Source organism: Rhinopithecus roxellana, chromosome 3 (genome assembly GCF_007565055.1).
Source record: "Rhinopithecus roxellana isolate Shanxi Qingling chromosome 3, ASM756505v1, whole genome shotgun sequence".
Classification (NCBI taxonomy): domain Eukaryota; kingdom Metazoa; phylum Chordata; class Mammalia; order Primates; family Cercopithecidae; genus Rhinopithecus; species Rhinopithecus roxellana.
Window position 1 is genome coordinate 119,168,087 of NC_044551.1, and position 14,343 is coordinate 119,182,429.

General features: G+C 38.8%; 1 protein-coding gene across 1 annotated transcript in view; it reads left to right on the forward strand.

The window, feature by feature from the left end:
* Positions 1-14,343, forward strand: part of FBN2 (fibrillin 2) — a 275,257-nt gene that overhangs the window by 200,064 nt on the left and 60,850 nt on the right. Inside the window, exons 26-34 of the mRNA XM_010359875.2 lie at positions 308-436; positions 1,280-1,405; positions 3,277-3,402; positions 3,822-3,944; positions 4,104-4,229; positions 4,555-4,680; positions 6,324-6,446; positions 8,680-8,802; positions 10,544-10,669. Coding sequence (XP_010358177.1) covers positions 308-436; positions 1,280-1,405; positions 3,277-3,402; positions 3,822-3,944; positions 4,104-4,229; positions 4,555-4,680; positions 6,324-6,446; positions 8,680-8,802; positions 10,544-10,669 — 1,128 coding nt within the window. The remainder of the gene's footprint in view (positions 1-307; positions 437-1,279; positions 1,406-3,276; positions 3,403-3,821; positions 3,945-4,103; positions 4,230-4,554; positions 4,681-6,323; positions 6,447-8,679; positions 8,803-10,543; positions 10,670-14,343) is intronic.

Consider the following 14,343-nt stretch of genomic DNA (forward strand, 5'->3'; position numbering starts at 1 on the left):
TGAGATTACAGGCATGAGCTACCATGACCCCCTCTTCTGTTACTATTTCTAAGCCACAAAAAGAAATCCACAATTCAGAATTTTTACAGGTGAAAAGGCACCACTTGCCTGTTGGTGTGACAGTTTTGGCAGTTGGGGAAAGGAATGTGCCTCAGGCCCTAGGCCCTTCTATCTGGATCTTCTCAAAACATACCCTTGTACTGTTAGCCACCAATTTCCCCAACATTTCAAGCGTGCAGCACCTTCACATGGAAGGCCAAGTCTGTCTCATTCAATTTTTAAATTTCTTTTAAACCCTATGAATTAGACATCGACGAGTGCAGGATTTCTCCTGACCTCTGTGGCAGTGGAATCTGCGTCAATACACCGGGCAGCTTTGAGTGCGAGTGCTTCGAAGGCTATGAAAGCGGGTTCATGATGATGAAGAACTGCATGGGTAAGCACCGTGAGCTCTTCCTCGCCAGGTTGAAGCCATACTAGCACAGACTCATTCGTGTGCATGACCTTTGCTTATCTTTGGGCTGTGAACGGCATGCGTGGCCAGGATCTTTGGTGAGAGAGAGGCGAGATTTAAATGTCAGATGTGGTGAGAGAGAGAAGAGATTTAAATGTCAGACAGGAAATGCGCTCCTGGATAGCTCTTAGGGAGCCCCAACCTCTTGGCGCCTTCATGGCAATGAGATATTCAGATTGGATCCTGTTTATTCGTAGAATCTAAAATCACACAGACTAGTTACTTAGGTGGGACTCATTTAAAATGCATGGCATCATGTGGTGGCCCCAAGATTTGTATTCAGTCATGCCAATCCCAGGTTATTGCTCTTATTTGTGTACTATTACAAACCCTTTTGGTATTCCCAACCTTTTAGCCCACTGTTTAATTTTCAGTACAATATAGGACTTACCTCATAGGATATAGTAGGTTATAAATCTAAGATTTTCCTTCACTCTGATTAGTGTTATAGACACCAGAATAACTGACAACAATATATCATGAGTCTGGGGTGATATAAAGCAAATATTATTTATTTCTACCCCTTATGAGGCTGCTCATTTCATGCAATTAAATTTCTTGAAAGCTTACTACCTTTAAGAGTAGAATGTTTAGTTTTTCTGTTGGTTGTAGGAAAAGTGAGGAAAGCATTATCCCATCTCCCATGAGCATATCTCTTACACTGACTCACACTCTCCCATCAGATAGTATTCTTTCTCCCACGCTGTATGTGTGAATATTTTTCCCTCAGAGTTCTTTAATGGATCTCACGTTTTTACCTTTCAGACATTGACGAATGTGAACGTAACCCTCTCCTTTGTAGGGGTGGCACCTGTGTGAACACTGAGGGCAGCTTTCAGTGTGACTGCCCACTGGGACACGAGCTGTCACCATCCCGTGAGGACTGTGTGGGTGAGTTTATCTCCTCAGCACATAAACCTGCCCAGCACAACTGGTAAAGAGCAGGGATCAGTTCTGACAAACCTGTTGTTTGAGGAGCACATGAAATCTAGCTTATTAAAAGGTGGAAATTGAGATTCCCTACATCTGGACACAGGCTGTGTCTTTAGTGGAGGCTTGGGTGACACTCTCGAATGAGCTGGCATTCCTCTGGTTGGCCTCTTTTTTTATTGCAAGCCACGTGATTGGTGAGGAGCCCTGTGGATGTCCCTGTGGTGTCATCCTCCATTAGGAAGAAATGGGAAAGCTGCCCTGTGCATTGTACACCTTTGCCCAGCGTCTTCCCATCTACTCAGGCAGACTCTGCTCTGCGCCCCTGTGCCTGCTCACAGAGCAGCTTGCATGTGTGTGAACACGGTGCTCCCTTAACCCACTTCTCAGGGAAACACTGGGTTCCTTCATCTGCCCTGAGCTCTGTAGGGATGCCAGAAAGGATATAAGAAGGCTAATGACTGGTCTTTGGACATTGAAACCTATTGCTTTTCATAGTACGTGAAGGTCTCTGGAATTACTATGTTCCTAGTATACTGGCTTTAAAACTTTGATTTAGCCAGAAAGCGTGTTCTTCACAGGAAATCTTTCTTAAAACCATAAGCAAATAAGACAGCCTAAAATAGAACAGATTGCACACTAAATTTCAAATCATAATTTGAGCACACCTTTCTAATACATATATATTTATTTATAAGCCATATGTATTGCCTTGCTAGTATATGAGGTGAATTTTTTTGTAGATTAAATAGATATTTTAAAGTGATAAATGAAAAGGTTTTTAATGTTCTTACTTCATTTTAATAGTGGTATAAAAGGCTTTTTCACACTAATAATTCCAGAATATTTATTCATGGTTGTACATATTGAGGTACAGTGAGTCACAGATCTAAGTTTACTTTGTTACTTAGTTTTCATGGATCTTACAGCTTAAAAGAGTATAAAGGAACAATGCAGAATACAAAATGTATATTTCTGTGTAATATACACTTAGTGATCATAAGCATAAACCCATGCCATATAATCTTGGTTATTTTGAGAATTTGGAATGAATTTCTGGTTATATCTGATTATATTGTCACTGTTTTTTATGTTATCTTATGCCTGACAAGTAGTTTACATAAGGAAGCATATCACTCTGGCATTTTTTTCTGTTATCTTGTGCTTACATTATTGGTACTAGTTTATTTTTAAGACACCTGCCCATATTATAGGGGTTAGTTTATTTTAAAACAGGCAGTGTGATTTGTAGATTACTATCCTGACACACGAAACATAATACAGTGTAAGCAATTAAACACGTGAAGGCCCTGTTGTCATGCCTCTGTCTTGTGGAACCATCAGTCTTCCATCAGGATACTTCAAATCATGTAGGCAACACTTCACCATCTAATATAGACCAGGTGAGCATGCCAGTGTAAGTTCATATATTAAGTAGTATTTAGCTTCAGTTCTGGCATGTGTGCAATCTGTGTGGTCTAACATGATAGTCACTAGCCACATGTGGCTATGTAAACTCAGTTAAAATTAAATAACATTAAATATTCCTTAGTTATACTGTCCATATTTCCAGTACTCGGTAGCACATGCAGCTGTGTATTAGACCACATAGATATGGAACAGTTGCATCATTGTAGAAAGCTTTGCTCAACAGTACTGTTGTAGATGGAAATAGAGACTCCAGCATTTTCTTTCAATCCCCCAGGAGAACATTTCACTTCCCCATGAAGTACACAAACCCCTTTGGAGACCACTGCTCTGGTGAAGCACCTTTCTGATGGCTGTAGTGATTCGATATTGTATAAAGCATTAATTCTTTGTATCTTTTATAGATATTAATGAATGCTCCCTGAGTGACAATCTCTGCAGAAATGGAAAATGTGTGAATATGATTGGAACCTATCAGTGCTCTTGCAATCCTGGATATCAGGCCACGCCAGACCGCCAGGGCTGTACAGGTAAGGGGAGACCAAGCAGGCCTGAAACTCATATGTCTCAAATCAGCCTAGGAAAACTTTTGGCACTGAATTATAATGAAGCTTATGCAAATCCTTTGTCCCGAAAATGAATGTAAGACTGGGGGCAGATCTCAGATATTTTGTTGGTCTTGCAGCAGACTCACTCATCTTAATGTAGAAAATTCTCTAATCCCCATAGTTCTTCTATTTCCAAATTATTTAATCTTAGGGTACTGCAGTTAAACATGGAATGCTGCCTAAAATGAAGTTAAAAGAACTAAGAAGGATGATGTTCAATCAACGCACATAGTGGGGAGAAAAATTCAAAGCCACGTTAGCATTATCTGTTTAAAAAGAAGAAAACTCCTTTTAAGGAAGCAGACCTAACAAGTAATGTGGTTGCGTTGCTGTTTTCACAGATATTGATGAATGTATGATAATGAACGGAGGCTGTGACACCCAGTGCACAAATTCAGAGGGAAGCTACGAATGCAGCTGCAGTGAGGGTTATGCCCTGATGCCAGATGGGAGATCGTGTGCAGGTATAGAAAGGAAAACACATAGGCTTTGTACATCTAGTTAATTTTTTCTTGAAAATATGGCTGCAGATATTACCAAGTGGAACTAGATAGAAAACGAAAGCATTTGAGATTGATGAATGACATTTTTATTTTCATTTGATGCTAATTTTGTATCATCAGACATTGATGAATGTGAAAACAATCCTGACATCTGTGATGGCGGTCAGTGTACCAACATTCCTGGAGAGTATCGCTGCCTCTGCTATGATGGCTTCATGGCTTCCATGGACATGAAAACATGCATTGGTGGGTATCATAAGAAAGGATAAACATTTATATACACACGTGCATACACACCCACATGCACACACAAGCATGATAAAAGGAAGGCTTTTTCAGTTGTTATTTTAAAAATTCAAATCAATTTACTAGAACTATAAAATCTCAGGAAGAATTACTTTTAAAAATCTCTAAAGGCAGATAGTATATTTATCTGCAACACGATGATTTGCAGATGGATTATAGTTTAGATCGCACCTGTGTATTTCAGTATTATGCTATTCAGTGTAGAAGATAGCTTTTAAGTTACTGTGATGAACACCTACTAAGATATTGAAAATAAATTTTCTAGATGTGAATGAATGTGACCTAAATTCAAATATCTGCATGTTTGGGGAATGTGAGAACACAAAGGGATCCTTCATTTGCCACTGTCAGCTGGGTTACTCAGTGAAGAAGGGGACCACAGGATGTACAGGTAGGTTTCAAGTTTGTGTTCTCTGTGTTTCAACTTCTCAGATGTCAAAGGCCAACTTTCAGCATCGTTTGTTTTCTGGCATCCCTTAGGCCGGTTACCTGTCACCAGGCTGTGACTGTGTGTGGGATGAGTGTGTGACCCATAGCATGTGTGATGGATTTGGCTGGTCTCTGTGGTAGCACACTGTCTGAGCCACCCACCGGGAGGCTGACTGTGGGCTGTGACAGAGAGTGAGTGGGAGTGCAGTCCGGTTCCCGTGGCCCTGACCGCTAATGGTGGCTCATGCAGCAGCAGTCACTTTCTGAGTATGACTGCTGCCCACATGGAAGGCATTCATGAACAAAGAGCACCAAAAGACCCAGGATCCCAGTTGCCGTTTACCTCTGCACTTCTTTTAAACTAGTAAAAATCAATCTTAAGTTTCATTGAGACCCTTTCCCTTTCTTCCTTTCTCCCATATTTTCCTTTCTTGTTTGCTCTTCTCTGTTTGCTTTTGTCTTCTCTCTGCCCAAATTGCCTTTCTCTTTTTTCTCTCTTCACTTTCCTTCTTTGCTTACTTCACCCACTTTGTCTTTTGTTCCCTTTCTCTACTAAGTAGTTTTAGCCTTTTGCATGCAAGTGGGGCTAGGATGTGCCAGGGTCAAGGTTTTGGATCATGTATTCCTCAGTGCTCAATTTAAGACTTATGTATGATATTTTTTTAAGGCAGGTGGTGGAAGACTTAGAAGGCAACCCAGCCCTTAAGCTGACCCCTCCATTAAGGGACAGATTATAAAAGAAGGTGTTCTGCATGTTTACCACTGACAGGGTTGATGTGAAGCCAACAGAGAGAGAGACAGAGAGTGTGTGTGTTTGTGTGTGTGTGTGTGATTTCAGCGTCTATAGTATGTAATCATTGAACTAGATGGAACACATTACTATTTATAGTCAAGAAAGCTTTGGAGAACCAAATCTACATAGGTTATACATACATATATAAGGGTATGTGTGTGTGTATACAGACAAACAAATACACACACGCACACACACTGGCGAAAGCATCTGGCTGCTTTCCAGATAACATTCCCAGTGAATATTTTTCTATAATCTCAAATAGAAGAAATAAAAATAAACACCTAAATTATAGTTTTTTAATTTTATAAAATATTTATATTGATTTTTAAAATGACAAATGATCATGTAATTTTAAAAAGAGAATAAACTATTACTTTTTTAAAAAGGTTAGATTCTTATCTTCATGAAAAATATGTAATAAATATCAATAGCACTGTCTATTATTGGAAATAAGATTTCTCTTGATCTGTAATCGAATGTCCTCTTTATGGAGCTGTGTCTGAGTCTGGACAGGGAAGAAGGCCCCAGGATGACACACGTACCTGCCAGGGAGCAGCGCTGCTGTGTCTTATCTCTCTTCTACTGGAAAGTGGCTGACAGTTCTTTCTAGGGAAGAACTCATTTTATTAGGATCATGAATTTTCCAAATCCTCTTGCAGTCTACAAAGCTTAAGAATAAAAGTTAGGCTACCATTTTCTCCACACAGTTGCATCTTTACTTTAAAGTGTTACCTATACAAAAATATACCTGGAAGTAGAATTAATTAGTTTGTATTTTTGTTTTTTTCTTATGAATTGTGGTTTCTCAGATGTGGATGAGTGTGAAATCAGTGCTCATAACTGCGACATGCATGCTTCGTGTCTGAATATCCCAGGAAGCTTCAAATGCAGCTGCAGAGAAGGCTGGATTGGAAATGGCATCAAGTGTATTGGTGAGTTTGCAAATGTAAATATCCTTTGCTAGGGCACAGATTTTTGAAGGCTCTTTTTGGCACACTTGTAGAATCATGCGCTTCGCTTTTATTAATTCCCTTATAAAAAGGCTATCTTAGTTGCAAGGTAATTCCTGCCTAAGAGTTTCCTTTACCCATATCAAAATTTCAACAGTATGCCTTGGCACCTGTTTTTTAATGTGTTGTTGTTCAGTAAAAAATTGATATGCAGCTGGCGATCCAAACACAGCTGTATGATGAAAAATGACGAGTGTGTTCCTCCAGTCTTTTCAAAGAAGTAATCAGTGAGATTTAAAATCCAGTGAAATAAATGGAGGGCAATAAAAGATTTTTTCAGATAACCTAAGTTTGTAGTAAGTCAACAATACCAGCATCTTGTTAGAAAATAGAATTCTTCTTACAGGAAATTCTAAATGCTTTCTTGGATTCCAAGAGGTCTTATTTGAAGAAAAAAAATGGACAATTTCTCCAAGTTTTATGGTTCTTGAGCCAGAGTCTAAGAAGAAGTATTTTATATCTGAGAGGCAAGGGACTAGAATATACCCTGAGTGTCATTCACAGTTCTGTGTAATAAGCTTAGTGTTTCACTTGCCTTACAATAAAGCATTTTTCCAACTGGCAAGAATTTCCAGGTCAATTTAAAAGAGAAAAGAAAGCAAGCTAAACTCACATCCCCCGATAACTTACAAAAAACGTATAGACCCACAGTAAGGATTAAAAAATAGCTTTAAGATTTCTTACCAAAACTATAAGTTAATTTGAATATATACTTTTTTATCCATTCAAATATTTCATACTTATCAAAAGTTTATGTGCTGACTACAGAATTTGAAGTATCAGAGCTTCCAAATAACTACTAAATAACATCTTGCAATGGCTTAGTGAAGCGTCAGCCTCTAGTCCAGCCATCTTTCCAGGGTTACTATCATAGCTTTTCAACCATGCCCTCATTCCCATTTTTGTAGCCCCATGTGCCTACCCCTTTTCTCTTTTCGGCCTCCCATTTTTGTGCTTCTTGTCCATCTGTCATTTTGGCTAACTGTTGCAAAACAGCCTGCCTCTGATACAAGACATTCAGCTGTGTCCAACCTCCTGTGCTCCAAGATGTCACCCAAATTCATCCTCTTCTTTACATCTTCTTTCCTCTCCTCTAGTCCCAACCAGAGAGAGCAAAGAGAGTCTCTCTGTGCTCTCTCTCTCTCTCTCTCTGTCTCTCTGTCTCTCATGCACCCTCGCTCTTGGTGTCTGCTGAATGTTAAAAGAACCCCCCTCTGGTATGTTGGCTTGTTCCCTCTCTGGCCCTCCTGCAGTCCATTCTCCACGTAGCAGCAGGAGCATGGATTCGATCTCTTCATAGTCTTCACTCTAGCCCATTGAATTCAGGATAAAATGCATCTTCCCTCCCTTGGCTGCGGGTTTCCATTGTCTTTCTAGCTTAATTGTCCATCACCCTCCATCTGGTGTATTCTGCTTTGCCACTGTAACCTCCTTTCATTTCTTCAGTCACACTGAGCTCATTTCCTCCTTGGTGTCTTACCATGCGCTCCTCCCTCTGGAAGGAATACCCTTCCCCACCTCTGTTTAGCAAGTTAAGCCTTTCTCATCCTCAGGTCTGACGTTTACTAAAAACTACTTCCTCAAAGGGGGCATCTTTGTTCCTGCAGCCCAAATAGGATGCCCTTTTTATTCTCTCATGACACCTTGTAACTTTTCTTCATGGCACATGTAGCAAGATTTAATTGTGTTCTGTGTTTAACATCTGTCTTTTCTACTAGACTAAGGGTTCCATGAGGTCAAGAATCATATCTCTGTTTCCTCATCTATTAAATAAACTGGAAAACTCTTTGTTAATTTTCCTGTTCTGAAATTCAGTATCACCTTCAGAATTGATCCTTTTACTGATAAGGAAACCACTAATAAAATTCACCCTCAGTAGAAGTCAGAATGAGATCTAACACTAGTTTGCTTTAAGCTGTTAAAAAAATTCATGTTGACTATATATCTCACAAAATGCTTGAGTTCATAATTTTGGCCCACATTTATTGTATGGACATTGCATATTGGGTCTGAGAGCTTAGTGAATTGGAACTGTGAGCCTGCAAACTGAAACGCATGCCATTTGTCCAGTTTATATGTAAATTAAGGCAAACGTTCCTTCCAGGTGCTTAAATGCTGCATTTTCATTTCTGAACTTTTTTGCTGTGTTCTGCAGATCTGGATGAATGTTCTAATGGAACCCACCAGTGTAGCATCAATGCTCAGTGTGTAAATACCCCAGGCTCATACCGCTGTGCCTGCTCCGAAGGTTTCACTGGAGATGGCTTTACCTGCTCAGGTGGGTGATAGTCCTGAGGTGTGCTCTGATGGGATAGTCATAGAACACTATATGCTTCCTTATTTGAAGAAAATTATAGCTAGAGGAGACAAAAGTAACTACTTCTTTTTTTATACTTGACCTGCAGGTGACTATGTATCTTTCTCTTACATTAAACACAAAAATCTGAATGACTTTCCAGATACAGTATTGAAAGTTTTCAAATAAAGGCATTTGTAACAATCATGTACTGTTAATGATTTGCCATTTTATCTTACTTATTTGTAAATGGTGGTTAAAAAATCCCAGCCTTTGTCTGGATCAGACTACCTGGATTCAAATCTTGCCTATGCCATTTTTTGCCTGTAACTGTAAGTGAATTGCTTAACTTGTCTGGCCTGATTTAACATGAAATAGTAATAATACAATTTTCTTTTCTTCTTTTTTATTCCTAAATGAATGGCATGGGAAAACTGTTCAGCTTTTTGAGATAGAATATATGACCTGTCCGATCACTGCTATTTAATGTGTTTATCAAAGTCTCAGTAGTTTATCACATGACATTGAAAGGATTAAATGGAATAATACAAATAAAGGACTTAGAAGAACATATCACAAAATTTCAGTAAATATTAGCTTCTATTTAGCTTCTATTCATTCATATTCTTTGAGGATAAAGCATCCTCTCATTATATGCATGTATAAGATTAGATAATCTTGCTGGACATAAAGTTGAATAATTTTCAGTTCATAAAGTTTAAGTGTTTCTCAATTGATTTTCAGTACACATTTTAAACCCATAATTAAAGGATAGACTAAATTATTTTCTAATTGTTGACATCAAAAATGCAGCCTCATCATTTTCAGATGCCTGTTTAAGGAAATGTGTTTATTCAATTGTAAAGCTTCATTACTTGTAGCCCTAGATATTGCATCTTTCCTGGCATTTCTCCGCACTATGGTGTCAAGGAAAGAGCATGGCTTTCAAGTCAGACACATCTGCAATCAGATCCTGACTCAGTCAACATGTATTATCACCTTGGTGTGGCTCTGTCAGCTTACTTGGATGCTCTTAGCCATAGGTTCTTCCCCTCTAAACCTCAGGAGATTGGTGAATTCAGTGAAAAAATGCATGTCAGGCAACCAGCACAGCACATGGCAAATGACACCCTCACTAAACATTGGTTTTTCCTTCCCTCTTATTCCACTTGATATAATTAAATTATCTTTAAGGTCTATGAGTAATGTCTGTTTGTGTAATTAAGATAGAAGTATTTTTTATAAGATTATGACATGAAAGAAACTTTCCCCATTCCCATAGTGTCTCTAGTTTGCTTTAAAACACTTGAACTAGTGAAAAAGCAAGTCGTTTATTCGAATACTGTAATTTTCTCAAAGAATGATCACCATTTTAAGGTTAATTCCAGTGTTTTTCATATCTAAATAATGTTGGCATACCACTGACAAGAGAAGGCAAATGTGAGAGACGTCTGCATTTCTCCTATTAATAATATTACAATTGAATGTTAGGGTGCAGGTTAAATAGCTTTTCTTTAATTATATTACAATTGAATGTTGGGGGAGCAGGATAAATAGACTTTCTCTCAGGTTGATACCCTCCTTTAAGTGAATGTGATTAGCTATTGTTTCATGTTAATGAGCATCAAGTCAAGCCAGTAAAACTGATCTATTTATAGGGCAGGGAGAAAATATGTCATGAAATTTGGAACTTGACAGAGATGGAATTTCTTTTTTTGTGCAGATGTTGATGAGTGTGCGGAAAACATAAACCTCTGTGAGAACGGACAGTGCCTTAATGTCCCGGGTGCATATCGCTGCGAGTGTGAGATGGGCTTCACTCCAGCCTCAGACAGCAGATCCTGCCAAGGTGGGTCACCAGGATTTCAACTCATTTTCAAGTTGGATCAACCACAGCAAATGAAACCACAACAAGGGCTGGAACAAGCCCCACCTGGAAGCAGAATACATAGCACATGCTGCACATATAAAAGTCGTTCGTTTAAGCGTGGATTATTTTGCCGAATGAATAATGATGAAGGCAGCTTTCATCTCTTATGAAGTTTTCCTGGCCAAGAGCCAGTAGTTGGAAGTTTGGCTCATTCTTTTTTCTTTTTTAACCATTTTTTCTCTTCTTTCTTTTTTATCACTAAATGAATGACATGTGGAGAAACTATTCAGCTTTTAAAATATGCTCCATTACTTGTCTCAACCACCACTATTTATTGTGTTTATCAAAATCATAAAAAGCTCATTTTTGGCATTTACCTTCATGGTTGAGACTTCTGTCTGTATGTCTGTGAATGGAAGTCCTCTTCAGGGATTCAGCAAGGGCTGTACTTTTGCTTAATACTAGTGGTTCCTTATTCTAAGTGATGGCATCATCCCCCTTTCCTAGAAATGGGTCTTTGTGCCCAGTATGATAGGCAAGAAAGAAAGAATTTGGATTTTCCAAGAAAAAGAATTTGGATTTTCTATTAAATTAGAAACTCAATTCACATTATATATAGTTTGAGCCATCATTGTGTTATGAATAGGGACTATATGAAAATATAAATGAAGAAAGGAGAGATTGAAAATAATTTATACACCATAGGGCTTCAGCAGAATTTATGATTCACAGAAAAGCTTTAAAAAAACTCAGTTTGGGCCGGGCGTGGTGTCTCACGCCTATAATCCCAGCTCTTTGGGAGGCCAAGGTGGGTGGATCACCTGAGGTCGGGAGTTCGAGACCAGCCTGACCAACATGGAGAAACCCCGTCTCTACTAAAAATACAAAATTAGCCAGGTGTGGTGGCTCGTGCCTGTAGTCCCAGCTACTCAGGAGGCAGAGGCAGGAGAATTGCTTGAACCCTGGAGGTGGAGGTTGTGGTGAGCCGAGATTGCGCCATTGCCCTCCAGACTGGGCAACAAGAGTGAAACTCTGTCTCAAAACAAAATAAAGCCAAAATAAACAAACAACAAAGAAACTCAGTTTGCCAGTCATGCAGCCCCATAGAGAAAAAAAAAAAAAAAAAACCTAACTGCTGAGCAAAAATGATAAAATGAAAACAGATTTAAAAACTTCCCCCTACATCAGAATCTAACCAAATGAACAGAAATGGCAAGTACTGGCACACGTGCACGCACACACACGCACAAACACACAATTCATCAGTGTCAACCAAACAAGACCAGATGATACACCCTGCAGTGGTTCAGAGTGGAGCCCAACTCTGCTCCACCGTCAGAAGTGGCCCTGAAGAAAGAAAGTGAGCCAAAATTTCATGAAATTCTTCAGAAAGAGCAACAAATGTGGTGAGACTCAGAAAAAGGGGACGAACAGTTGGCCCTAGGGAAGATGAAGTTAGAAACTGAAAGCATTCATATTTCTACGTTGACCCACAATATTGGGCAGAATCTAATCCATTTTATACAAGGTGACTTAGGGTAAGTTCTTTTTTTTCTTGGTCCTGGTTTCTTCTAAGCACTGAAGTTTAGTAGTAGAATTAATGGAAAATGTGAATCAATGTAAATGTGGAATGACATGATTTATTATCTACATCAGTTTGACAAGAGTTAGTGGGAGAAGGAACAGGTCAGCAGTAGCCACTTTCACCAGCGTAAATTGTTTATACCTAGACAGGATTTTTCCTTCCTAATTGTGTATTACTTTATGGGTGGCACAGGCCCTTTCAGAACTTCCCTCTCCCCCAAGATGGTGCTAAATAGTTACTGTTTACTATACTTCCTTCACATCTAGTTTTCTCATATGTCATTACCACAGAGAGAAACTCGTAACTGATGGCAGCTGAGGGTTGGCGCACCTGTAGTTCACCCTCAGTTGGACCCTCTGCTCCATTCAGCTGAATGCCATCTTTTGAAATCCAAAAAATGTAATTCCATGGTTCTGGCCATTCCCCTTGTTTTTCTCTCCTCTCCACAAGGTCTGGCTCATCTGGACAGTTTTTTCTGAATTTGCTAATTGAATCCCTTGTTGTCTACCCATCTTATTATAAGTACATGATCCTCCGATGAACATTTTCCACCACAAAGACTCAGAATTTCTATAGAATTCAAAAAATTATTGAAGTTGGCCATTTCCCAGTAATCTCCACCAAAATGAGGGAATATAAAACCTGGAGGAACCCCTGCAGGAACATGATAGAGGACTCCGTTAAATGGAACAGACCTACATGCAGACCATTTTCTATAATTTCTAAAGAGAAAGCGAAGGCCAAGTTCATCAACCTAGAGCCTACGGAGCTCTCCCCATTCTCAATCTTCTCTCCCTCCACCTTATGAAACTTTGGGCGACTGAATACAGCTTTAATGAAACCGAAACCAGCTGTCTTCCACATAAGCTCTGATAAAGAAGGAAAGATATCAAGCGATGTTATTTAAACCGTGCTAAAGTAAACAGAAGCTCTTGAAAGAGCAGGCCAAGTAGTGTGTATACAAGCTGAAAAATAAACAGTAGCAACTATACGGGCATCCTATGAAAACAAAAGGAAGAAAAACACAAAAACAGCTAAAGAACCAACCCATGATGGAAGAAAACTCCTCAAGAAATAAAACAAATTTTCCATAGGTACTTTATGCCATATATGATCTTAATAAAATCATAAATGTAGTTGAACAAGCTTATGGAGATTATAAGAGCTATAGAGTAAAAGGGAGATTGTAGAATCAAGGGAAATAAGAAATGGGGACCAATACAGCAAAATAAGAGGACTATTAAATAAAAACAGCAAAAACCAGAAGACATACAGATGAAAATGTAATTGCTAGCATAGAGAAGGGGCCTGAGATAATAACAGTGGAAAAAAGAGGAAAGAGAAATTAACACTATTAGAGAAAAGACAAAAACTGTAAACAGTATAATTGGTGTCGCTGAAGAGAGCCCAAAAAATCAACTAGAAAAAAAAAAGTACTAAACAACCAAACATTTTCGTGCAGTCGAACAAAGAACGGAATATACAAAGCCCAAATTGTAAGACAAAGACTTAGATTTACTACATTTGTCAACTTTAGTCATAGGAGAAGGATTGAAGAATTCAGATAGAAAAGGCAACACATCTCATGTGCAAAGACACACATAGGCTCAAAATAAAAGGATGGAGGAATATTTGCCAAGCAAACAGAAAGCAAAAAAAAGCAAGAGCTTGCAATCCTAGTCTCTGATAAAACAGACTTTAAACCAACAAAGATCAAAAGAGACAAAGAAGGGCATTACATAATGGTAAAGAGATCAATTCAACAGGAAGAGTTAACTATCTAAATATATATTCACTCAATACAGGAGCACCCAGATCCATAAAGCAAGTTCTTAGAGACCTATAAAGAGACTTAGATTCCCACACAATAACAGTGGGAGACTTTAACACCCCACTGTCAGTATCAGACAGATCAACGAGACAGAAAATAAAGGATATTCAGGATTTGAACTCAGCTCTGGACCAAGTGGACCTAATAGAGATCTACAGAAGTCTCCACCCCAAATCAACAAAATATACATTCTTCTCAGCACAACATCGCACTTATTCTAAAATTGACCACATCATG